The sequence below is a fragment of the Pholcus phalangioides genome, unplaced genomic scaffold (assembly GCF_987345545.1).
Source record: "Pholcus phalangioides strain wild (caught in Gottingen) unplaced genomic scaffold, Ppha-v1.0 ptg000015l_1, whole genome shotgun sequence".
NCBI classification, from domain to species: domain Eukaryota; kingdom Metazoa; phylum Arthropoda; class Arachnida; order Araneae; family Pholcidae; genus Pholcus; species Pholcus phalangioides.
The window spans coordinates 101,151,834-101,179,256 of record NW_028301608.1 but is presented as its reverse complement, the minus strand read 5'-3'; the positions used below and the strand labels follow the sequence as shown (position 1 = coordinate 101,179,256).

The window sequence follows — 27,423 nt, the reverse complement described above, 5'->3', positions numbered from 1 at the left end:
AGATTGAAACATTTCTCATAATTGATTTCGACGTTTAAAAGCTGGTTATGCGTTTAAATAAGCGAAAATTTGATAGAGAATAATAAATTTTATTGAAATACAAAATTAATAAATGTTTGTTTTAATTTTTTTTTTCTTTAACTTTCAAATGCATTCAACTCCCATTCAAAACAAAATAAAATGGATATAAATTTTCAAGATAAATCCAATTTATTTCATAGAAATAGAAAAAATGTGATGATTTTTGTTTCGATTGAATCACATTTTCATGTCGTTTTTTGTTTTTTATTTAGCATTTTATTCGCTTATTTATATTAATTAGTTAATTATTCTGGATTTTAATCAGTGTTATCAGAACGATTTATTTCATTCGATGATAGCATGATATTGCATGTATTTTCATTTCAATATGAAATATTTCTCTTTTTGCTTCAAATAATCTATGTTGATAGCAGTCAGATTTAAAAATTATTTTTTGAAAATAAATATGCAATGGAAATTTTCAGTTTCCAAAAATTCAAATAATGCAATAATGTTTAGTAGATATGGCATATTATAAATATGTATGATTTTTTTTTTTTGTCCAAAACCAGGTTCGCCGTCTCCATCTGTGACGTGGTGGCGAGATTCCGTTCTCTTAGACGACACTTATTACATTACTACGCAGGGATACGTTCGCAATGACATTGTATTGCCAAGGCTACGGCGAGCGGATCTTTTGGCTTTATTTTCTTGTCACGCTTCGAACAATAACTTAACGGTGCCAGTATCCAATTCCGTCACTCTAGATCTCAACCGTAAGTTGATATTATTGCATGAATCGCATATCAATAGCATTAGATAAAGAAAAAAACTATTATATATTATAGTATCATTTTCTCAGAATATTTACCATTTTTTCCTGCGCAGATTTCATTTCGCCAATTAAACGTTCAAGAAACCTCTAAATTTTTTTTTTTACGGGGATTATATACCACTGCATATTATGTGTGCGGTTGTTTTTCTCTTGAGAGGAATTGAAGTAAATGTTTTTTGTAAAAAAAAAGGTTTACACATAATTACCAAGCATTTTGGTAAGTTTGATAAATTTCCCTAAATCTATCACTTTTACTGGCGATTATGTATAAGTACCCAAGCGCCAAAACACGATGGCAAATTTAACAAGTAATAAAAAAATATCACTTCTACTGTTGATTATGCACAGTACCCAAGCGTCTCATCATTTTTAAGCATGATAGATCGTACCATAAATTCACTGTTATATTATCGCCAGAGCCCGAAATTGACCTATTGGCGAAGTGGTCATCCAGTTCGCGAATTGATCTCTTTTTTTTTCTTTTTTTTTTTTTGCTAATTGACCAGGCCAATGTTGTATTTCAGGTTTTGGCCTGCCAGTTCGTAAGGTGGCCAGAAATCCCTGGCCAAAATCCGATAACGAAAAACACGATTCGAGTTCATTGTCAAGTTGGCGTATTTTTTCGTGAAAATTATGTCCACATTAACTCGGGCAACCCACCAAACCACAGTCAAAATGTAGTAATCGTTGTTTCTTCAAAATTTGACAGAAAAAAAACTATGTTATTATATTTTTATATAGATTTTTTCTCTGAAATTTCTCTTTTTTTTCTCTCCCAACATGGACTTAATCCAAAACAGTTACTATATATAGACATGTATAACATATTGGCTCACAAATGGATTTGTGCCTACCAGACTACCAGACTGTCTTACATAAACACATCGAACATTGGCCAGGGATCTCCGGCTACTTCGCGAATTGGCCGACCAAAGCCCAATTCATTTTTGAAAATCGGACTTTGGCCGCACTTCAGTATTGGCAACATATATACTATACATGGCAGTTCATGCATGTATTGTATCATTATATAGGAGTGCGCGCGTAAATTTTTTATCATTATATCGGGGATCGATCGTAAAATTTGTTATCATTATACCGGGGTTCGAATTTATTCATCGCACATACTAGACTATTTGGAATTTTTCTTTTCGTATTTATCGAATGCACCAATTACATTAGAAAATTATTGCATAATATGATAAAGACGATAAATTTCAAGAATTTCCCAACTTTACCAATGACACTTGGTAATTATGAATAATTGCCAGTAAAGGTAATATATATTTTTAGTGATTATAAAATTTACCAGTGGCGCTTGGGTATTATGCATATTTGACGGTAAATGAGGTAAATTCATTACACTTTGCTAGAGCATTGGTAAGTATGCATAATATCACATTTACCGCAATTTATGCGAGTAAGAATAAAACGACTAAACTCTTTTCTAGAAAAAAACGTTACCAGAACCAACAGCCTTTCCGATTTTTCGTGATTTAATTATTTGTAAATGGAATTTAAATATGCGGATTACACATAACACGTCGATATATTTTTCCCCAAAGTAGAGAAATTCGCATTTACTGATAACACTCAGGAAATTATGCTGTTTCAAAAAAATTTCATTATTTCACATCTTGAACTCACATGGGGCTATTTTATATAATAATTATAAATTTTCTCGACTTATTTTAGTACATTGGCATCGAATACCAATCGTAGATAAGAATCATAAATTTCCTTGAGGAAAATGTTCCATGTAAGTGATGTCGATCAGTCAATTGCTTCATCGTATCAAATTACATGATATTGATAGTGCGGGAATTTATGAAGTACAATTTTAAATTTTTTTTTAATTACTCCAATTTAAGATATGATAAAAATCTGAAACCTGTGTTTTTATAAAAATCAAATTCTCGCAGTTTGTCAAAAGTGTATAATATTTAAATAGAAATATAATGTCCGAGAAACAAGGTATTTATAAAAAAATATATATATGGAGGATGATATCGCATAGTCGGGAAATATGGAATAGGGAGTTCAAAATGAAGAAAACTGACTAAAGTTGATTAAAAACAAGATGTAATGAGTCTGAGACAATGAAAAATGAAAATTTGATCGTTTTTTGTTTTGTTTTTTTAAATTTGTGATTTCTGTGGTGCATGGTCAATTTACAAAAGTTACAAATGCAATCTTCTTTCTCTGCTCCAGAAAAGACAAGGTGACCCGACAAACAACAGGACACGCATTATTCCCGGATCTCATCTGCTTTGTCTCTCAAAACTTTTCTTCTTGAAGAGATATTGTAGCCCAACTCAGACGATACAAATATGATTCTACACTGTATAACCCGACACACCATCTGAAAAAAGAAATCCGTCTTAACCGGGGGAAGCCATTAGCTAAAAAAATGAATACAGCACAATAAAATAATGCAGCACTTGTGACGTACATTTGCTTACTTTCATTTTTAGCCACTCTTTCAATAATTGATAAATGCTTTTCGAAATTTTGGTCAAGTAAGTTTCTAAGAAGGGAAAAACAAATCTTCTTATATGGCAGCCGTGATGATGGTAACAACCGAGCGAATTGCACTGCAGAACATCATGAAGCCATTCTGAAGTAATTTATCATTGTTTCACTTGGTGACCATTACTTGATGGCAGAGAAAACCCCGTATGTCCCATAATTTCCATAATTTTGCGTATTTCCCTATTCCATAATCTGCTCACTACCTGTAATGAGACGAATAATATATAATAGTTTAAAATAATTTATAACGCAAGCGTCTAAAATGCGAATACTACGACTACGTCCATTCGATAGAAACTGACATGCCGGTGTATGAAGATGAACGAAACCAATATAAATCAATAAAATTACTTGGACGCATACAGAATCATTTTTTCCCTCGCAAAGCTTCAATTAAGTATATTTGTAATATTTGTGCAAGCAACGAAAACGCTTGTCCCCGAACGAGGGTCCATTTTCCACATATCACATCAAACGAAATAAGTCGATTGGTGACCATTGGACTGACCTGAGATGAGGGACAAGAAAAACTCAGCGAACTGTCAGAGTGAAAAAAGAAATAAAAACCGAAAGTTCTCTGACAAGGTCCTAAACAAACCCATAGCAAAAAGTATATACTAAGTTTTATGCGATCGTAAAAAAAGAAAAACAGTCCGACGAAGCATTTTCCATTGCGTGTGTGATCTTGAACCTTTTTTTCTTAAGTTATATCTCATAAACTACAGACATTTCAAAACGAACCTCCCCCACGATGCCTTATACTAGATAGCCTGTACCAAATGTCCCATGTTGAAAAATTTTATTCCTTGTAAAAATGTAAGGGGACAGGACTCGCGCTATAAACAGAGGTGGAAAGAGGAAATTCGTTCTAGACTATTTGGAAGTCCCATATATTTTTTATACACTTCAATGCATCTCACATACAAGTAATACGAGCCGACGACGCTTGATTTTCGAGCTATCTCCTACAAATTTCCACACACCCCCTTTCTATATTGAGTTCAAATTTTTATAGTTGATCTATATTTAGTGAGTCAGGTCTGCTATTATCGGTAGAAATAATTACTTTTGTTTCAATATACAGTTGAACACGTTAGTAGGTCATCCGGATAAGGCATCACTCCATTTATCGGTTAATTTTTTTTTTTACATTCCCGATTGTGTTTAATGACATTTCTATGATATAAAACATTAATAATGCGTCTCCACACTCCGTTTAAGGGATAAGTTTTATGAAAATTTCATAAATTCCCATGGAAATCAAAAACTTTCCATCTAATGCGCAAGATGAACTCGGTACTGAACTATCGGTGGTTTCCCTGCCATTCAATAAAGCATGGGCTCCACATAAGGGAGCCTGATTGACTTTGAGCCCATTGGTAAGGTATGAAGGAAAGTGTTTTCTGCGCTTGACGCAGGAAATCTTATTATAAATAAGGGCTGTTTCATGACGGAGTCGGTACAAGGCGACGACATTGCTCAAATAGAACAGAGTGCGCCTGCTTTGTCAGCTTGTTAATTACGATAGTTTGCAGTTGGTGTTCGCTACCGATTTTCTGAATTCTGTCCGAAATTATCTCTTCGATTACTGTCATTTGTAACTGTATATATATTGACTTGCTTCGTTCAACCATTTTACCATTTAAAGTAAGAAATTTTCCATTTGCTTATGGGGTAACCTCCACTAAAATTATTTTTCTCGCACCCATTTCAGTTGAACCCGTACGTAACTACGTTAGCTAACTCTTATGGAGTTGATTGAAAGCCAACTCGAGACAAATAATTTCAATTATCTTTGAACTTTTTAATACATTTTTATTATATTTTTGTTTTCATACGAATTAGGCGTAGCTTTTATAGAAGCCTTGGCCTTCGTTATTACCAACTACAACATAAAAACTTGGGAAGCAAATATAAAATAATAATTCTAATATCAAATGTGTCATTAGCAAATACATTTTACAAATATCAAAATCAATTATTACTTACAAACTGTTTCTTGAATTTAATGCATTTCTTAGCTTATAGATCATAAAAATACCACACATGCATGTCTGTGACACTAAAATAACACCATGAACGAGAGACCGATCACTTGACTTACAGCAAAATTAACAACTAAAATGTGAAAGAAAGACACATCAATTCAGCACGTTTCGTGCGTTGTTGTCGTCTACTAAAAAAATGTTTCAGCAGTACACAATACTCACGCGATATCTCCGAGACCACGCCCAATCCACTGAGCCAAGGCGGCAAGCACGATTTCGAAGGGAAGAAACTACCTTTACTCTACAGTTCTCGGTTGGAGACCCGTCTATAAAAAAAATAGATTGTATGACCGTCTTAAGAGTATCAAAGTAACCCATGGCAAAATTATTACGTGCCCCTACCTAGCACCAAGTACCTGCCTACCCGTATATGCAGTGAATCTCAAAAATCATCAAATCTCATTATCACTAGGGCTACCTATGCACTTTAGCAGTAACTAGCCATTCCTTGCGCCCTGTCAACATTTTGCATTTAGGCCCCTTCTGGGCCCTCTTCGAATTGGGTCATGTACGGGTGCACCTGTGTAGTTACGGCACTGTACTTTATACGTCCGCACTCCGTTAACGGGGGCCCCACTATTTGACTTTAATAGCCAGTCACCAATAACTCATAATTAACCGATAATTTGGATACATTCATGTATGGCTATTAAGAAATTGAATATATTTTTAGTTTTGGTCTCATCCGTACGGCACACTTGAATAGTTGTTATAATTGTAATTTTAATTATTACTGGTCTAATAAATTAAAATTTCATTTCTTTCAATAAATTATGATGGTCTTGAACTATTATTTTGTTACTGTTGTTGTAACGGTTTTCTAGCATAAAAACAATGAAAAATATCTACTGCAGCCGAATCGACTTTATCTTAGGATTTCGTGTGCGAAATTTTTTGATCGTGGATGAAGGAAAAGTTTAGATAAATATTATGAATTGATAAAATCACATTGAATCGATAAATTTCGTAGGTTGAACTCATTTTATTAACGATCGGTTTGTTTTACGTGCATGAATTCATCAATAGGGAGAGGAAGAATTGCGATATCATGGGCATCCCCGTTTCCCGTCATATTTTTGCTTTCCCAAGAGTGACCCCTTAACGAGGTTTAACTGCATTATCCATCATGATGGATTGCTATTTTTCGCATGGAGTTATAAGCTTTAGATCGAAAATGGAATATTAATGGTGTTTTCTGTTGTTTCGCATTTATCAGTGAAGCCACTCGACGTCCGAATCATCACATCCAACCGCCCCCTGTCAGCAGGCAAGAAAGTGATGCTCGAATGCGAATCGACCGGCTCCAGACCCGGTGCATTGATGACGTGGTGGAAGGGAGATGAAAAGATACAGACCGGGCACGAAGTGATATCCGACAATGGCAACCTCACGCTCACCACGTTGGCTTTCATTCCGAACGATGAAGACAACGGCAAGAAGATCATTTGCACAACCGAGAACCCGTCCTTACCCAATAGTCTCATGGAAGACTCCCGTGTTATTACTGTGCATTGTGAGTGTGATTCATTTCTCATTCATTCTCATTCATGTAGTTTCAATCTTAAAAGCACTGTAAATTCTACAAAACACATAACACGCTTTAGAATCGCATGCATGCCATTGAATTTTCATAAGCTGTACGAATATAGTTATTCAAAATACAGTCGGCACTCGAAATAATAACCCCCTTCGCCTCGATGAAAACGGACGTTATATTGGGAGGGTCATTATATACAAAGTAAAACATATATGGTAGTAGTTCTACGAAAATATTTGTGAGTTATCCTACTGGTCGTAGTAATGGAACGGGCGCTATAGCATGGGGTATAACGTTTAATTGTGGTATTCGTTATAACGAATGTCTACTGTATAAGAATATGATAGCTGCTCCTATATTTTCATTTATACTATATTTATAATTATAGTTATAATCAGCTCATACATAGTTTAAAAATATGAACCCATATATAAAAATAAAAAAAATAATAATAATATCGCACCACCTAGATAATTTCTTTTTCACACATCAACCATCATTAAATTTCGCATCAGAGTTTAGGAGCAATATTTTTCGTGAATCATTTATAAGCTAAGGCCGTTCCAGTATTGCGCCAGCAATTTTTTTAGCTATTTTCGACATCCCCCTACCCGTTAGCAAAATTTTGTCAGTTCTGCCTCCTACTTCCTAACGCATGTTGTCGGGATCAGAGACGTACGCAGGTGGGTGGGGGGGGGGCATAGGTGTGTTTCGTCCGTCCCCTAACAGACGATCAAAAATATATATTTTTTGATGGAAAAAATTATTTAAAAGTAAATAAATTTCGGAAGAAAATACCTTCACATGTTACTATAATCAATTTATGTTAACTTCAACGCTATTTTAAGGTTAAGAACTCACATTTTCTTTTTAAGAAGTTTATTGCGACCCACCCTTCTCTAAGAAATATATATATTAAAACCATCGCCCACGGAACCAATGTGGCTCTCGGGGTTATTTGATGAGGCCCGCCACCTGATACCTAATTTTGAAAAATGAACTAAGCGGCATATTTTTAAAGATCGGTTAATTGACCCGTGACACAATTCCAGGGCATTTAGCGGCCCGTGGCACATTTTCAGGTCACTCGAACGAACCACGATATGTGCATCTATATATCTATATATATATATATATGCACACACAGATAGATGAAACAATTCATGTTGGATTTCAATTATGTCCGTCAGATTCGGATTTTTATGTCACTGATATCATTAAATTACAGTGAAATTATTATTTTCCACTCAAATAAACATCTACTTAAACTTATCCTGACTTCTTAAGTACTTTTTTTCACTTAAAATGTTCCCTCTTCACTTTTGCTGTGTCACGTTGTAAAATTTAAGTCGGTGTCATGGTATCTGAAATTTACTTTAGCACTCACTTTATCGTTTTGTCTTCAAGAACTTCTTTATCCATGTCATTTCTGGTAGCAAAAATTTACTTTCACCACCAAGTTTCATCTCAATAGAGACCAGTAATTATTTCTTAGAGAATATTTTAAGACACATTCTATAAACCATGCTATACGTGCACTGGGTTTTCAGACACCAATGTATTCCCATTATAACAGAAAGAGAAACAATTCTGCCCAAAATGACGCGTGTGTCTCAACAGCACGATGCAGATAACGTTCGAGATAACTCGAAAATTACGACAATGGATACGTGCGAACAAGTGTGTTGGTTGACATGACGATTCCCCTTTGAAAGGAATGTAATCTGATATATACTAGCACACGCTGAGACCTTACTGAAATAGTTCATGAAAACGAATTTTTCTCTTCCAATTCCTCTATATTTGATACAATAAAATGCTCTCTACAGATGTTCCCGAGTTACGATTGGCACTGGGCGCAAGTATACAACATACGGCCATCAAAGAAGGAAGTGACGTATATTTCGACTGTAATATCCGGGCCAACCCTTGGGTCACGGATGTTAGCTGGCGATTCGAGGACAGGGTCTTATACAGTAATACATCGGCTGGCATCATCGTCAGCAACCAGTCCCTAGTGTTGCAACGAGTGCAAAAAGAACACAGAGGAAAGTACCAATGTGTAGCTTCTAATTCGGAAGGCGAAGGTAGAAGTGAAGAAGTACAACTAGAAGTACAATGTAAGTAAAATTTTATGTAAAATGTGTATAAGTCTTCACTTATAGATATCGGGTTGGGCAGTCAACATTATCTAAGACTTATTACTTTACATTTATTCCAGTTGCACCAGTATGCAAGTCACCACCAGGTTCAGTTTTCGGAGTTGCGAAGTACGAGACAATCAATATAACATGCGAACTGGAAGCTGATCCACAGGACATTCGGTTCCACTGGTCACTCAACAACACGGTAGAGAGCTTGGACGTGCGAGATTTCAGTTACGACGCTTTAGTGAGCACGGTATCGTACACCCCACGTACCATGCTGGGATACGGCGTACTTTTGTGCCGGGGATCCAACAACATCGGAAGACAGAAAGAACCATGCGTATACCGTGTCGTACCAGTCGGTAAGTAAAATTAGTTGAAAACTAAATCGTACTATCCGATATTTTTTTCCCTCCTGTTCTTCTTAATCTTCCGTTAGTTTTGAAATCATGAAATTATTTAGCTCAGTGATCACCAAAATTTTGTTTGAGACGAAACATGTAGTTTTCAGGCGGGGTAAAATATAATTGTAACCATATATTATGAGAAATAACATTTTTTGGTAATGAAAAAAAACCATTTTAATATACAGTAGATTGATATACAAATTGCATTGAAAGTTTCAGAGTTTCAGGCTAAGACACCAAAGACATATATTGGCATTGGTAAGTACTACAATTATCTTTCCTTATTAAGATCTTTTTTGTTTCAGAAAATGTTTTTCCAACGAAATTATTTTTGATGGTACATATTCATGAATACTCAGAAGCGTAGTAAATATTTGTCATATATTTTCTGTATGCTATTAATTACCATGGAATTTACGTTCATAAGAATGTAGCTTAATTATTATTTATGGAAGAGACTCCCAAATCTTCAGTAGGCGTCTTCCTCAAGAAAATCTCATCTTAGGCTTATGTCGTTTTTACTTTCCAGCTTTTGGGAATTGGGATATTCGTCTTGTATAAGAACTCATATAAGATGCATTAGAAGAAAAAATCTTTATTCATGGATACTTCCATTCAACAGTATACTTTGTATAAATATTTACAGAATACTAATATTCGGCCATCTTCAACCCAAATATTAGCTTTAAACCGCAGTTTCTCGAATAACTTTCTGGAATATCGATAAAGATAGAAAATTTTCCAGACTTTAAATAACATCAGTATAAACCGATACTAGCAATCAATGAAATATTAAAAGGCCGTACTTATACACGATGCTAGATTCATTAAAAATTCATGTTTATCAATTTCATTTACGACACTTTCTGAAATTCATTGCTGGGAATAAATACTGAAACATTATTCAATACCCCACGAATATTTTCTTATATGAATAATCTATTTCATCTCACTAAAAAAGTCAATGGGAGAACCATAGCTAAGGGAAAGCAGTTTCAGAAAATATCAAATATTGAATAGTTACACAGACCTCTCCCAGAAATATTTATACTGTTTGGAAATTGCGTAGGAACTACCAATTACGCCTTTTCGCGCAGCTCAGGCGCACGAAAGTATCACGGAAAGTTCCATCGTGAATTTTTTATCACGCATATGATAGAAAGTGAGTTGGCACAAACTGGAATTTTCAGTTTAGTTAACGAAGACTATATTTTGCAGATTTCTCAGAAGGATCGATGCAGTTTACAGTGAATATCCGGTACAAATTGTTTCTAAGTTGTTATTTAAGCGAGCATGATCATTAAAGGAAAGCTGGATGCACCACATAGTGTGGCAAAAGTACTACTTGAAAAGGCAACAGAATGATATTTTGAATATCATCATTATATTGAGAAACAGAAACACATTTACAAATTTTTCTGCAGATATATTATATTCCGAGAACTTAATGAATTACTTTGGCACGAAATGGACCCACTTTCGGCTTCGGATCTATCATATTCAGACACGAAAAAAAGAATATTGCATCCTCCAGTTTGTGAAAAGCCCAGGTGCCAGATATTATGTAAATTGTTATTAATGGATGTTGAATACAGAACAATGGGTCTCTTACTGGGTTCGAATTCTGTTTTATTCAGACAAACATTAATTACAAGGCGTAAGCTCTCGTCTCAGAAGGAACGAACCAACGGAAAAGGCAAATAAATGGAGAAATCACGGAATTCAGAACGTGTTTCGACGCACAATGGGTGCCGTCTTAAGTGAATAAATATAACCACTATGACGCTAACCGAGGATCTCACTTGATTGGTTACCAAATCTATACTCTAGGTTGGTCAGCGGAAACAATACCTCTGTCAAAGTCAAACGTTGTGGTGCTGTATTTGATTGACTATTCGAATTTGAGAATAAATTAGCTGGACTTCGCCAGCAACCAATCAGAACTTTGCTTCAGCCATGCGTGCGGGGACCTAGCTTCATTCTAACTACTACGTTTTAGTTTTAACAGCCGTATGTTTTTCCGCTGAGCAACTGGGATATAATATAACCAACCCAAGTGGGATCCTCGGTCAGCGTGTTAGTGGTTACACTAATCTTCTGAACATGACACCCATAGTGTGCGAAAACACGTCAAGAAATTCGTGGGTTTTCTTTTTATTTGTCTTGAAAAGAAAATATAGTTTGCTCTTTCTCAGGTTATGTCAGGTGAAGGATTATTCACTCATAGGTAGCTCTATTTGTTAAAATACCTGGGTCACACACCCACATTCCCTCTCATCAAATTCCCAACACGGAAATGCTTTTAAATTTGGGCCACGTATCACGCTTGGATATTTAGATGGCTGGTTAATTTTGTACCTAACATACCTGTGATGCGATCTATGGAGACATGGTAGAGGACATCTCGCAAACGCTTCTGAGCAGCCCTGCGGATTGAATATCTAACCTAAGCAGAAAGTTTATTGCATGCAATAGTTAAAAAAGTTCTTCTGATACTGCGGGATAGGTTTTCATTTAACGTGAAACAATTTTTGTTTTATAGCTTCATTATATGGCCAATGATCTACAGGGCGATGCAGAACTGATAGTTCAAATTTGGTGAAAGAGTAGGGTATAGAAAAATATAACATGGTTCCGAAAAGGGAAGTATTGTCGTAAACGTACGCATGACGTAGCAGAGGGAGCTATGTAGCGACAACTTTCGTGTTTAAATCCTCAGATTTATCTCCAATCGATTACTTTCTATGTGTGTGTGGAGGAAGAAAGGGGTGATGAATAACCTTGCTTACCAGACTTCTGTTGACAGTAACATAGATCATAAAGCACGATTATCAGTTGCCACCGGAATGTTCATCAGTCAATGCATTGACACTCCAAGATTCTAGAAAATCATCGCAACCGTTCTGCATCCATTTGTTCGCCTTATGACCCTATTTCTTCATGACGTTTAAGCCATAAACCAGGCATCTTCAACCCGTTGCTTGCGAGCATCACGGTGCTCCCTGAAGTACCCAGACTTCTCGATGCTTGTGTTTGATTTCGTGCTCGCGAGCACTTTATATATCAACATTCCAATTAAATATTTTTGAGGAATTGTGCATTCAAGGATTGAAATCATCGCCATTTCACGCATTCGTATGTTGAACTTAGCGTAGGGGCGCTCTTCCTTTGATTGTGAGTACAAGCAGTGCTCGCGACAGGAGAAAAGAAAACGTCCCATAAACAAATGCGGGATCCTCGAACGAAAGGGGCTAATGTCAACCTTCGCCCTCCGATTATGCCAAAAATACAATTTTTTTACTACACGGGGAATGGTGATACCCTTCCCCGTGTAGTAAAAAAATTGTACCCTTCCCCATCGGCCTACGATTACGACCAAGTTTCCACGTGAAGTAGCGCTCTTTTCTTATTCTCTACCTCCACATAGAATTTGAAAGTAAATTCTGAATCACCTGTCCATGAGTTGAAAATAATAACATTATCCATACTCATTTATATCTTAACTTCACTTACTTTCTTAATCCTTGTCATTTTAATAAACATTCAAACAAACAAAAGGCATCCATAACAATGTTTTGTTAAAAAATATGTAATATTAACTTTCTGTGTACTGCGTCAGTCAATTCCTGAACTAAATTAAATTATTAAAACTATGCATGGGTGCATTTATCCGATCTAAAGATGTACCTAGTAGATAGCTGTTGTAAAAATTTGTCTTTCAGATGTATTCTAATAAAAATAATGTTAATAAATAATATATATATATATATATATATATATATATATAGTTATCGATATTGTACTATTAATATACATCTGACTCCATAAACAAGTTCAGTAATTGTCCTGTAAGTGCTATCACGGCCCATCCGTCGTACAGGTATGATTCCAATTAAAAAAAAAAAACCCATCAAATCCGTTCAAAAATTACCCTGTACCAGTTTGGAGAGTGAATATGCAGTGTGTAACAAAATAAAAAAAATCGGAATTTTTGCCTAGCTCCTCTAGCTCTAACATCCGATTAAAAAGTCGTTGCCCTATCTCGCCTGATACCATCAAAAAAATCATGTTGTCAAGCGCAATATTCGCTAACATATTTGAATTCAAAAATCTGAGAAAAGTTATGAAATAACAGGAAAAACTAACGGTCAACGACCCTTTCCGTCATTTATGCTGCCCTTTCCCAATTTTTCTAAAATGTGTTAATTAAAATACCTCAGCGAATACTACACTTAGAAACATGTATTTTTTCCGTTGCTCTTAGATGAGACAGGGCAACAACATTCTCATTGCAAGTGAGGGCACAGGGAAATGTTTAAAAATTAAGATTTTAATTTTAATTTTTTGAAACACTATTTTCGCTCTCAAAACTGGTACAGGATAATTTCTGAATGTCTGTTAAGCATTTTTTTCAAATCGTTATCATACCTCTACGACGGACAATTGATGGGATAAAGACTCTTACAGGACACGCTGTATATACAACAATTTATATGAAAACAAAATCTTCTATAACCCAAGGCATATATTCATTTTAAACGTAAATTCAATACCGACCGTCGAATGTGCGAAATCATCAGAAATGAGAAAAAAATATTTTCCAAATCAATAACTTATTTTATTTTTTGAATCTATCTGAAAAAAAAAATCGATTTTGAGGTTACGTTAAATGAGATTTAATGTGTTCACTTCTTCTCCAAAGAAGAGAATAAAATCAAATCATTTCAATGCTTGCCGATGCGTTAAATGGTTTTAAACTTCTTGCTGATTTGATTTTCGATTAACAAATCCTTACTTCATAGGTATACATTGGAAGTGGTGAACCGCAGCCTAATGTTGTTTCTTTTTCCTTTTCTTCTCCCTTTTTCTACGAAAAAAAAGCAGGAAAAACTGAAAAACCAATAACACATACGTTTTTCTTTCCTATTCTTTTACAAGCCTCGAGACTTTCCACTTTTTTGTGTACTTAAAACTCATGATTTCATGAATTTTCAATCAATTTTCTACGAAGCTTAGCTCAAATAATGTGTGTGACTAGTCGATTATACAACTCAATCAAATATATAGATTAGATTCGATACTGTTTTCCTAAGGCCGGATTAAACAATAATGGCCGGTCGTTATGGAATTTGATTCCTTCACAAACACATCTGGTGTCCAGGGTCGATATTCGCACACATACACACATAACACACCATCCTGAGAACAGTTAAAATGACATCGCTCGCAGCCATAGTGTTTAGTATGAATAGTGCATGAATTAGTTTTGGCGTATGAAGACGAGCAATTGATGGCAAGCAAAGCCGCAATATGGCACGATTCTATGTCCACTTCGATATGTCGACTGTATTTGCGAAGCTCTCACTTATGCGCTGTCCTAGTTTGCATTGATAAGGTTATCGTCATAACAATGGACCTTCGATCGAACACCGAAATCACATATACTATGGCATTTGGTTAGGCTTCTTCGGACATACGTAATATTGTAAATATTGTTATTTCAGCACCTTGGCTGGCAAGGAATACAAAACCTATTTTGGACGAATAAGAATGGCTATGTTCAGCAAACGACGTGGTTAGGAGAAGTTACATTGCAATAAAAGCCTCTTCCATGTCTCAATGAATCACCGTAAATAAAAATTCGAATACCTTGATTCATAATTCCGCAGGGAAATCCAAAATCGGAATTTTTTAGCTATTTCTTTTCCTGAATGAAAGACTCTCTCGTGATAACACATCGGAAACAGCACCTTCTACAGCGAGAGATTGCAATTTCTTCTTGTCTTGAAGCTTGCTTTTCAGTATCTGTTCATATTTTATAGCACATAAAGAACTGGAATAGTTGGAAGCAATGGCTTGAAAATTGCCTTTCTGCTTCAAATGATAAATGATGGACAATTTCCGTGTACGAGGTGTATAATGCGGTACAGAATTATGTCGACTTATGTAGAAGAGCTCAGCTCTCTTTTAACGTAATGCTACGAATGATAATCGATTCCTTTCTTTTCTGCTTGTTGTACGGTTGTGTAACATAGTAGGTATGGCTCTCTGCGCACTATCGTATATCGTATCGAAATTACCGATGAGTGAATGTAAAACTGAAGTATTTTGGTTTTCTGTAATGATTGGAGTTCTTCCATGCTGTAATAAGACTGATTTCAACATGTACGCATATGGAGTTAGAAAACTATAAAAACGCTTTCACATGTTCTACCTGTTCGCTTTAAGTATGGGGATAATTAATATAGACGGGCGAGAGTCCAAGACGGCGACGACTAAAAAAAAATTCACTTTTGAGCTATGCACACCATGAGAACGGCCGAAAACGCCTCTGGATACCTTTCCCCCCCCCCCCCGACACCTCAACTCCAATCTCTGCTTATACGCTTCTTACTGCAATTTAATGTGTGCGACTTCCATTGAGTTTCACACAAACCGAATCTTTAAAACGTTGATACCTCAAAGCACGGAATTTTGAGTTGTTGCCATCTTGAACCAGCCCATCGATATTTTCCCCGCTTCTCCTTTGTTTCTTTCTCCACCACGCTCAAACCGGTTACCATCGCTGCGTCACAAGTCTCCCAACCCACCAGGATAGGGTCGTCCTCAGTGTGACGTTAGTCTCGGTCTAGTGAGCATTGTTTTTTCTCGCAATTTCGTGACAGCCGCACAAATGGATGAAAATTTCAGTAAACCACTCAAGAATAACGTATAACACACGTATGTCGATGCGACTTGACGAACCACGACTGTTCTGGCGCTTACTTGTCTCATAAGCTCAACGGGTCACATGAGCAGTATTCCTATGCTCAAGAACTGTGCTGGAAAAACTCTGATGTTCAGTCACTGGTTTATTCTCCTCAGAAATCTGGTGGCCTTTCAACATGATAGGTATACTTTCAAATGCAAGTATACATCACATAAGAATGCAGGAATTTGCCATCTTAATTTTTGACAATTTTTCTCGCATCACGATCATTTTCTACACACGCTGGCTAATTAGACCGGGACCTGCGATTTATTGCCGATTCCGAACGACAGCCTTTTTCTTATGCTCATCGACAGGTTGGTGCACTAACCAACTCAAAATGCAACTCACATTGCGGTATGGATCGATTCATTATAAATTTCGTAGAGTAATGTGTACGGAGTGCATGTACTGTTAAATAGTGGTAGTAGTCACTGGTTTGAATTTATTCTTTGGTTTCCATTCTTCGTTGTTGTTTTTTTTCTTTTGTTCTCTTGAGTAGCACATAGTCTAAACTGGAGTGAGTGTCTTTATCGCCGGCTGACACTTCATCGTTGCCTTCGAGAAAAATTCCTTCGTCTGCAACATTTTTTGGCAACCAAAATTTCCTTTCAACGCATTTCGTCTTTATAGGGATGAGTAATTGGTTCTGGGATAATCTTTTCAGACATACAGTACTTTCAAATTGACGTGGAAACGTTCATTGGTTGTCAAACACCGATTCGTTTTCCTTAACAGAAACTAATTTGTGACAAAATTGACGCGTGCTTTCCAACAACACTTTGATGATAACGACTTTAAACTGACTTACTCAAAGAATTACGCACAGGAATTGAGGGTACGGATCTATTCTATGGGGTGTGCTCGACCACCACACGCGTATGCTGTCAAGTTAGACTGTTATTATATATGCTATTAACGCGAGAAAAACATGGCTCTTTACAATGTAGTTATACAACTGCGAACAATTACAACGTAATATTAAGTGTTTACGGAATGTTTCTGCAAGCTCGTTGGATCAGCACCTATAAGAGGTAAAATAATCTCTAGGATACCTCCAGAGAGAGATGAAGGTCCATGTCTAGGAGGTGCTGGTTGGATCCATGATCCTGTGTTTTCCTGAAATTCAAAGCATTCAAAAGAAAAAAGCTAATATATATAATAGCTAACATAAAATTTACAGGTTTCAGCAAAATGCCTCTTGAAATATTCTATCAAGTGGCTGCTTCGATAAAAATATCATGGAATAAGGTACAAACAGACAAAGATTGAATTAGCTGTAACTATAAATACTTTTGTGGTGAAATCGAATGGAGAACTTTCCTGAAACTGTAGTATTCTTTGTGAATATTGAGAGTTGGTGAGACCGATTAGTGTGTCATTTGTTGGTTTTGTGCACTTTCAGGGCATATGTCATATAAACATAAATATCCACACGTTAACCCTGCTGCACTGTTTGCTTCTCTTTGGCCCGAAACGAAGTTTGCCTCGTTGTTAGATAATTGTTCGTTAAAGAACCTTTATGATTTTTTTTTCACTTTATCAGTTACTACTACATCTTTATAAGGCTGATGTATTTGTTGGATTTTTTTTCCTCTCTTAATTTTTGTTTTCTATCTTTGTTACGTTCACGTCAATATGACCCGAAGGAAAAAAATATTTTCAAAGGCCCTAAAAGTTATTTTCATACATTAATTTTAGGGTGGAATTATTTTATTGAGACTTGGGGTTATTTTATTGAGACTTCATTTTTACATCACTGAAGCACGGGGCTTCCCTAACCATTCAACGATAAATAGTAAAGAACAGCGGAGGAAAATTGTTCTAGATAGTTCTCTAGACCATGGTCTGCTTGATAAGGCTTAACTCCAACATTCTGTTTTACATTTGCACTCCTAAGGTCACAAATTTCATTTGAGAGTTTCCGCCAAAACTAATATATCGAAATACGCTTTCAAGTCTTCTAATAAATGAATGTATATGAGAGGAATCAGAGAGGAAGGGTTTACGGAAAATTCACCGCCAACAATTCACCGCCGGAAAATTCACCGACAACAATTCACCGCCATGCAATTCACCGCTAGGAAAATTCACCGACTAACAATTCACCGCCATGCTATTCACCACTAGGAAAATTCACCGACCAACAATTCACCGCCATGCAATTCACCGCTAGGAAAATTCACCGCTAGGAAAATTCACCGACCAACAATTCACCGCCATGCAATTCACCACTAGGAAAATTCACCGACCAACAATTCACCGATATGCAATTCACCGACGACAGTTCGATGCGAGTCAGTTAGCGAGGGAATGAGCGATTGAGTTACTGAGTGAGTGAGTGACCCAGTGAGTGACTGAATGACCGAGTGAGTAAGTGATTCAGTGAGCGAGTGGGTTACTGATTCAATGAGCGAGTAAGTCAGTCCGTGAGTGAGTGAGCGATCTAGTGAGTGAGTGATCTATTGAGTGAGTAAGTGCCATATCCTAAAGATATGGCGGAAAGTTTAAATAATGACTTTATGAGAAAAAATTCAGATGATACGGATTCGGGTTGCTGGATTTTATTCGTTGGTAAAATGAATATTTGCAGTGGCCCTCACGGGGGATGCCCGATTGGCTTCCGAGTCAGGGGTCTCGTTTCATTTTGGGGGCACTGGATGAATCTCATTCTTTTCTGTCATTTAACATTGTAGAATTTTCAACAGCGGAAGCCCGAGATAAATCCAGTGTCTGGGTGCCCCACTAAATATCTGCGTATTGGGTCCCCGTTACTAGATGTGGGCCCTGGATTTATTCGTTTTAAAATTGATAAAAATTAAAAATTTTCGTGGCCACTCACAGGGGGTATGTCCGACAAGCCTTCAGGTCGGGGCCCCATGGAAAAGTTGACAGGTTTCATTTCGGGTGTCCCTGGATGAATCTCATTGATTTTTGTTGTTTAACATTGTAAAATTTGCAAGACATCGGTAGCCCGAGATAAATAGTCAGTACCCCCACTACAATTCAACGAATTGGAGTTTGGGGACCCCCCATGGGGAAGTTTTCTGGGGTTACTTGATGAATCACATTTGTTTTTTGTTGCTTTATTATTATAAAATTCGCTTCTTCTGTAAGCTGGTGCTTTCACGTGTCCCTTTCCATAGCACGCTGATGAAGTGAAACGAAATAAACAAGATATGTTATGAAGAGAAAAGGGGGGGTGGGGGGGTTGGCCGCCAAAGGTGGTAGGGGAGCAGAGCCCCCTAGTACTGTATATAAAATACCATGTCCTGACTGATTCATCATCGCCGAGCCAAAACCGCTGAAGCTGTAAATATCAAATTTTGTGAATAGTTTTTTTCACGACGTAAAGACTCACTACTCACTAAGAAATGGTTTTTCCATATTCGACAACCTAAGGGCGTCATAAGAGGGGAGGGGGCGGTCAACGTTGAAATCATGCCGAGCCGAAACAGCTGAAGCTATAAATATGACATTAGATCAATATTGTAATATAGACTCATTGAGAAGGGATTTTTCCAAATTCAACCCCCTAAGTGGGGTTTCAAAAGTTATATGGAGCAATCAGCACTGAGCCGAAGTCGCTTAAGCCATAAATATGAAATTTAGTTAGTATTATATTTTATAATGTACATACACACTAAGACAGGATTTCTGAAAGTTCATCACCCATCGGGGTTATGAGGTGAGAGTAATTTTGAGATTGCAAAAACACACAAGAGCGAAGCCGCGGATAACAACTGGTAATAAAATATAATGCTTACTAAATTTTATATTTATGGCTTCAGGGATTTCGGCTCAGTGATGATTACTCCATATAACCTTTCAACCCCCCCCCCTTTATTAGGGGGGTTGAATTTTGACATTTGACTTACAGTCTTAGACTTAAAACGAACATTCGATTATGTTGATTTAAATATTCTAACAAATAAAAACACTTCTCAGCAGGCAAATGAGGTAATGTACTATATTGGTTTAAAACATATTACTACAATAGGAAACAAGCTGCCATAATAAATGGTAAAATCAGCACATTTGAAATATAATGAAAAGAGTCCCACAAGGATCGGCCCTTGGGTCATAATTATTTCTAGTTTATATTAATGATTTATGTAAAATTAAGTAGAACGGTAAAATAATTTCATTCGCAGATGACACAAGCCTATATGTTGAAGACGGGGGTGGATTTAGAGCTCGCTATTGGTAGGGGTGATTTTACAAATCTTTAAAAATCTAGTCTAGGCATCGGTGACCACATGTCCTGCATTTTGTCTCGTATTTTCCGTGACAGTTCGGTTTTTCTGTTTTTTCTTCTCCATCCAGACCTTTTGAAAAATGTCACGGTTTTACTCGTTTATAGTCGAAGTTTTCTTGAATTTTTTGTTTAATTTTTTGTTGCAATATTACCATATAGAAGTTCCGAAAATTTCATAAAATATCGCATTTCGTTTGAGGGGAAATCTAAGGAGAGCACCTACATCCAGCAGTGGATTGAAATTGGTTGTTGATGATGCCACACCTATTAAAACCAGTATTTTAAATACAGTTAAACTCGGTTATAACGACATCGAAGATTTCGCGGGATTTCGGCGTTATAACCGAGTCTGGCTGTATTGCTTTCACTTTTAGAATATTGTTCTAGAGCTCTTTTAGTTATTTTCTAACATTTACCGGTGATTATGTATGATCCCCACCTCATATTAGTTCACTACGACGCAGTTCGTTTTGTAGAGGCCATATAATTATGTCCTACTACTGATGCTGGAAAACAAATTAATGAAATAAAGTGAATATAAAGATAAGTTTAATTTTCTCAATCAGCAAAACGGGTAAAAGAAAGCCATAGCCTCATATTGTTTAAAATTATATGCGTGAGTTCAAAAATCGTATGAAATTATCTCGTTTTAAACATCCAATTCTTGGACATAAGGTGGACATAAGTGGACTCTTGGGTGACAAATAAAATTTTCAAAAACTGAAACTCACGGAACCACAGCTTCAAAAAACGATATAAAAAATGACATTCTTTTTGGGCAATGTTAGAGGAGTATTTTAGAAAGATAATTTTCACACAGTTTTCATTACATACATATTTAATTGGTAATTTTCAATCAAAACCTACAATATTTAATTAGTAATATCTGACAAAATTTTCATTCAAAACATACAGTATTTATTTAACAATATTCGACATGATTTCCTTCCTTACATATTTATAATTAAAGGGTTCCAATCTACTAATCTAGAAAAGCAGATAACACGCAAATGTAAGAAAAAACGGGAGAAAAATATTCATTTCTCACAAATATTGATATCATAATTAAAATGATACATTATGAGCTATACCTCTCAAACAGTCTTTAATGTCACATCCTTGATGATACTTATCAACTAAATTCTTTAATCTCTGCGCAGAGTCCCGGTATTTCTTTCTCCTAATCAATGTGATGGTTTTTGTCCACTTACAATTTTCTCCATCCGAACTTCATTCAAACTCTGTTCTCTTTTTATGGCACCGATGAACTTCCATATATCTGGGTGGTGAGCAGATAATTGCTGTTGGAACGCTCGATGCCATCCTTCTATAGAATTGTTGGTAAATCGTTACGCGTTCCTTGAAAGCAGTTCCGAATGTCGATGTCAAAGCGCGACGACCACCAGGACGAAGAGGACGCCCGATCCAAGTGTCTTCAAATCAACACTTCATCATAAATACGTTTTCGGAACAATCGGATTTTTTAATCATTTGTGACACTACTGGGTTAAAAACTAACTAACTAACCAATTCACTCACTCCCTCACTCACTTACTGACCATTCACTCGCTCCCTCACTTACCAATTCACTCACTCCATCACTCACTAACCAATTTACTCGCTGGCTCAATCACTGACTCGATCAACCACTTACTCACTCGGTCACTCAGTCACTACTGGGTCACTCACTCACCCGCTCAATCACATACTCACTCGGTCACTCAGTCACTACTGGATTGCTCACTCACCCGCTCAATCACTTACTCACTCGGTCACTCAATCACTTACTTACTCGTCACTCAGTCACTCACTGGGTCACTCGGTCACTCAATCACTTACTTACTCGGTCACTCAGTCACTCACTCACTGGGTCACTCACTCACTCGGTAACTCAATCACTGACTTACTCGGTCACTCAGTCACTCACTGGGTCACTCAATCACTTACTTACTCGGTCACTCAATCACTTACTTACTCGGTCACTCAATCACTTACTTACTCGGTCACTCAGTCACTCACTCGGTCACTCAGTCACTCACTCACTCGGTCACTCAAACACTGACTCGGTCACTGGATCAATCACTCGGTCACTGGATCAATCACTCGGTCACTCAATCACTTACTCTCTCGGTCGCTCAATCACTGACTCACTCGGTCACTCAGTCACTCACTCGGTCACTCAATCACTTACTTACTCGGTCACTCAGTCACTCACTCGGTCACTCAGTCACTCACTGGGTCACTCACTCACTCGGTCACTGGATCAATCACTCGGTCACTCAATCACTTACTCTCTCGGTCGCTCAATCACTGACTCACTCGGTCACTCAGTCACTCACTCAGTAACTCAATCGCTCACTCCCTCGCATTGAACTGTTGTCGGTGAATTGCTAGTCGGTGAATTTTCCTAGCGGTGAATTTTCCTAGCGGTGAATTGCATGGCGGTGAATTGTTGGTCGGTGAATTTTCCTAGCGGTGAATAGCATGGCGGTGAATTGTTGGTCGGTGAATTTTCCTAGCGGTGAATTGTTGGTCGGTGAATTTTCCGGCGGTGAATTGTTGTCGGTGAATTGCTGGCGGTGAATTTTCCGGACACGGAGAGGAAGAGTGGTGGGAAAAACCTTTTCGGTTTACTCGAATTTTCTGTTAAAACGTTTCGTAAATCTCCTTCTTCTACATTACTTCAGGGAATTATGTAAAATCATTCAGTTAGTGAACATTGTTTATTGCTATAATAATGATTTTTGAATCCAATTCAATTGAATACTTGTGCAGGTGACTTATTATTTTTTTCACTAATGCATTTGAGCATAGTTTTTGAAATAACATGTTATTTTTGCAACCAAACTACTAACCAGTTATTTATTCCTCTCTATGCTATAAAATAATGATATTTATTCACGTTCTCTAAATAGCTATTTCTCCGTGCAAAGCGATAGAAAAAATCGATCGATTCGAGAAGTTTTTTTTTGAAATAATCAAGACAGTGGAGACCTTTTGTCTGAACATACAGAAATCATACAAGCAGTGAGTCGAAAATTATGAGTTTAATAATGATTTGTACAATATGGTGAGGGAATTAACTTTTCAAGTTAGGACTTCAATACTTGCTTCAGTATATCTACTTTGCGGAGAAGCAAACGATGAAACTACGGCATAAAAGTTATAGGTCCCAGCAAAATGTCTTTCGAAATCTTATGCATAATCTCTCAAGTGGCTACTTCGATAAAAATGTCCTGGAATAAGGTACAACAGACAAAGATTGAATCAGCTGCAACTCTAAATATTTTTGTTATAAAATCTAATGGAGAGAACTTTCCTGAAACTGCAGTATCCTTTGTAAATATTGAGAGTTGATGAGACCGATTAGTTACACATAGGTGCTGGTGACAGAAATTCCTCCCCAGCGCGACCCAACCCACACGGGTAAAATGCTTATATCCCGCCCGGGAGGGACAGAGTCTGGGTCGTGTCTGGTTTGTCGGTGTCAGAAATTGCTAAATAGGCCTAAGCGCATACACCATTACCATATCATTTCCTAATGCACCACTCAGTGCATACGTGTATTATATGCAATCCATTCTGAAACCATCTAGTGCACCCTTAACACGACAGTTGATCGCTTTCTATATATATTTTGTATTTATTTATATATATAAATATAGGTGCAACACTATATATATGTATACACACATGAGATTGAATATATATATGACTTCCATATTGTCCCTCATTTTCCCTCTCCTCCAACAAAATAAGACAAATGAGACTTGGCAGAAATGTTCGTAAAAAATACATATACATTTTCTTAATCACTGTTTGACGTAGCAGCAGTCTATTTTTCCCACATTGCTTCAATGAAAAACAGTATTGCATCTCAATAAATTTCATCATAACTCCTTGTACCACATAACAAGTATTTTTGGTAGTTTTTCTTTTCCCCTCTCTCAGTAATTTTTTGCTCGACGTAATTATTATTATTTCGTTTTTGTTACGCACTGGAATCACGGGCTTCAGGGCAAAGCATACAAGTGTAACTCATATCAGGAATAGTTGTTGTTTCTTGTCTCACTCGTGATTAATTGTCAGTGTCACTTCGCCTTCGGAGAAAATATGTCGCGGCTCACAAGTTCTGAGCGAAGCATAGGCCTAATATCTGAAAAACAAGAACAGCGATCTCTGAAGTAAAAAAAAAAACGGAGTATATCATTATAGAGTAAAACATGAATATAGCATTGTTTTCGAGAAAATGTCGATCCCGTATCGTGATTGCGCTAGTTAACTGTTTTGGCCAAAAACTCATTTTCTTACCACGTCATTTCTGTCATTTGGCATTGGCTCGAGTCAATCTAATAGGACACTGAAATTGTGCTATGAAACAAAATTTTAATTTTTAATTTTTTTAGGAGTAAAAAAAATTCCCATAGGGGCTTTTCCCCCATAAGGCGCTGTGTTAGGGGGTACGTACCCCGTCCTACTCTTTTAAATTTTTTTAGTCCAGCATATCGATATATCATTATACCTGAGAGGTTGTGACGATATATCACGATGTAAACTTTTTAATATCGCCCAGTCCTATATCGACGTTCTATTCAGGGGCCGCTTGTTAGTTTATCTGAATGTCATAATGTCATAGTGTCGGATATTGTTTTTATATGTCCTTGATATACAATTCTCAATGAACCTTGACGATTTTCTGAAGTCCCCCCTCCTTCATAACTCCTAACGTTAAATTTTAAAATCAATTTACAAATTCGCTAAACTAAGTAAACGATGTAGCAAAGGCATAAATGTTAATTTTTTTCTCTTTTTGGTTTATCAGCTGGTTGGATCTAATTTTGCTATCTCTATTCTGCTATCTATGTCTCGCTTGAAACACCAATGTTCCGCTATTGAAACACATTGCTAAAAATACTTAAGGAAAATAACTTTGAAAGAGTAATACGGATAGATTATACATCTAAACGTCTTATCCCAAATTCTTAAATTTACACATTCATGTATCAGATATGGGGGGGGGAGAGATATTTCTACCGTATAAGCATTTATTTTCCGAATTTTTTTTTTCTTTTTTACTTGAAAACAGGTTTAGCGAGTAACAGAATTTAACGAGCATTTCTGCTAAAAGTGAGCTCCTTGTTATGAGCGAATCCAACTGTATTATACAGTGTATTTATAAAGTATCATGGTCCTCAGTACACTGACCTGTCTATCCTTCATTTATCAATCTTATGATAACGTTCAACCAAAGCTCGTCGAACTTCTGTCACCAGATTGTCCCGCCGCACGGATCTCTCTCGTTCTTCGCCGGATTGGAAGATGGGTAAAAACTCATAAGAACGAGAATTTGAGAACTAAGAAACATAAACTAGAATGCCTGCTAAACTACAGGCAGCCTTCCAAACGAACGTTTTCTCACTTCGAATTCTATCCGAGTCCATAGAACTTCGCTGTTCTATTCCAACAACCGCATGCCACACGTACCCCTTGCATGCGCTCATCAGCCTTTCCAAATATCTGTACTTCCTAACAATAAATTTTTGAGTCAATGATTTTCAAAGTAGGCGTCGCGGCTCCTAAGGGCGTCACGGTAAGCTTCCGATATTGATGTATGCATGTTAGCTATTTTGAACTGATGACAATCCGTTAGACCCCACTTTTATGTATGTTAAAGAGAGGGAGAGGGAAGAATGCTGATAACGGGTTTGTTGCTGATGGTCAATTTAGTCCCAACCGGACTGCTAACAATGTTTCTGACCAGCGTTCGTGAATATTTCGTAACAGTAAAAAATTGTTGCTAGCTTGTCTGGTGCTGTTTCAGGAATGTTGCGTACAACTAACAGTGATGTTTATTGTTTCTGATCACCAGTGTGTTTCCCCGAGCACAGCAGAAGGGGGGGGGGTATCTCTAGAGCATCTGTTACAGATATTTCTACGTAAAGCCTCTTTATGGATTGCAACAAAGGTGGCATCAGAGACGTACGATGGTGGAGCCCCCACCAAATTTAAAAAAAATTAAAATTTTGAAAGAAAATATCTCTATGTCATTTCTGTTAATTTGAATGTTATGTGCATATTTTCGAACTTTTTGTAAACACATTTTTTTTTAATTTTTCCTGCCATAAATGCCTATTTTGACATTGTTTTAAGCTTGTTCGAGAACTTCGGAGGTCCTATTCTGTAGAGCCTGAATATTTTGAACATGGGGAACTTCAGAAGACTTGATATTTTTAAAATCTGTAACTCTTGGCACAGAATCAATTATCAAAGAAATGCCCACCCCTCCCTGCCTGTCCATTTAAACGCGAATAGTGCAAGTGCCTGCAAGATAGATTTTCAGGCTCAAGTTCTCTTGGCATTAACTTGGGTTTGGTCAGATGATGTTAAATATGAATGTTTATTTTCAGACGAACGCATCCGCGTATGAGAGAAGCTGAGACTGACGTCAAATATGACGTGGAAATTTGGTCATTTTCTCCAAATGACGTTAGTCAAGAAAAATCGCGTTCAGTTATTTAATGACCACGAACAATAAAGGTCATGAACTAACGTCATATTTGATGACCTTGATGAAATATCAGGTCATTTCATGACTTCCATAACCGATCAAGCTCATGAAATGACGTTATACTAAATAAATATCGTAATCAATTTTGCGTCATGAAAATCACGAATTTTTTTTTAACTGAAACGTTTTGTTCCCCAGACGAAAATATAATACATTAGCCAAAATGTTTGTTAACGAACCTTCGGAGAGTTTTTCAAAATCGGAGGGGGGGGGGGTATAAAAAGATGAAGAATTTCATAGATGAAATATTCTTGACCCTGGATCGTAAATGTCAATATATGGGGTAAGAAAAACTTTAAACTAAATATATAATCATCCGAGG

The 27,423-nt window shown here is 36.8% G+C and overlaps 1 protein-coding gene across 4 annotated transcripts in view; it reads left to right on the top strand.

Moving 5' to 3' along the window:
* Window positions 1–27,423, top strand: part of LOC149077208 (nephrin-like) — a 174,484-nt gene that overhangs the window by 107,221 nt on the left and 39,840 nt on the right. For all 4 annotated transcript variants that reach the window (XM_089244957.1, XM_089244955.1, XM_089244953.1 and 1 more), the window contains exons 4-7: window positions 594–797; window positions 6,653–6,949; window positions 8,803–9,093; window positions 9,195–9,482. In XM_089244957.1, coding sequence (XP_089101083.1) covers window positions 594–797; window positions 6,653–6,949; window positions 8,803–9,093; window positions 9,195–9,482 — 1,080 coding nt within the window. The remainder of the gene's footprint in view (window positions 1–593; window positions 798–6,652; window positions 6,950–8,802; window positions 9,094–9,194; window positions 9,483–27,423) is intronic.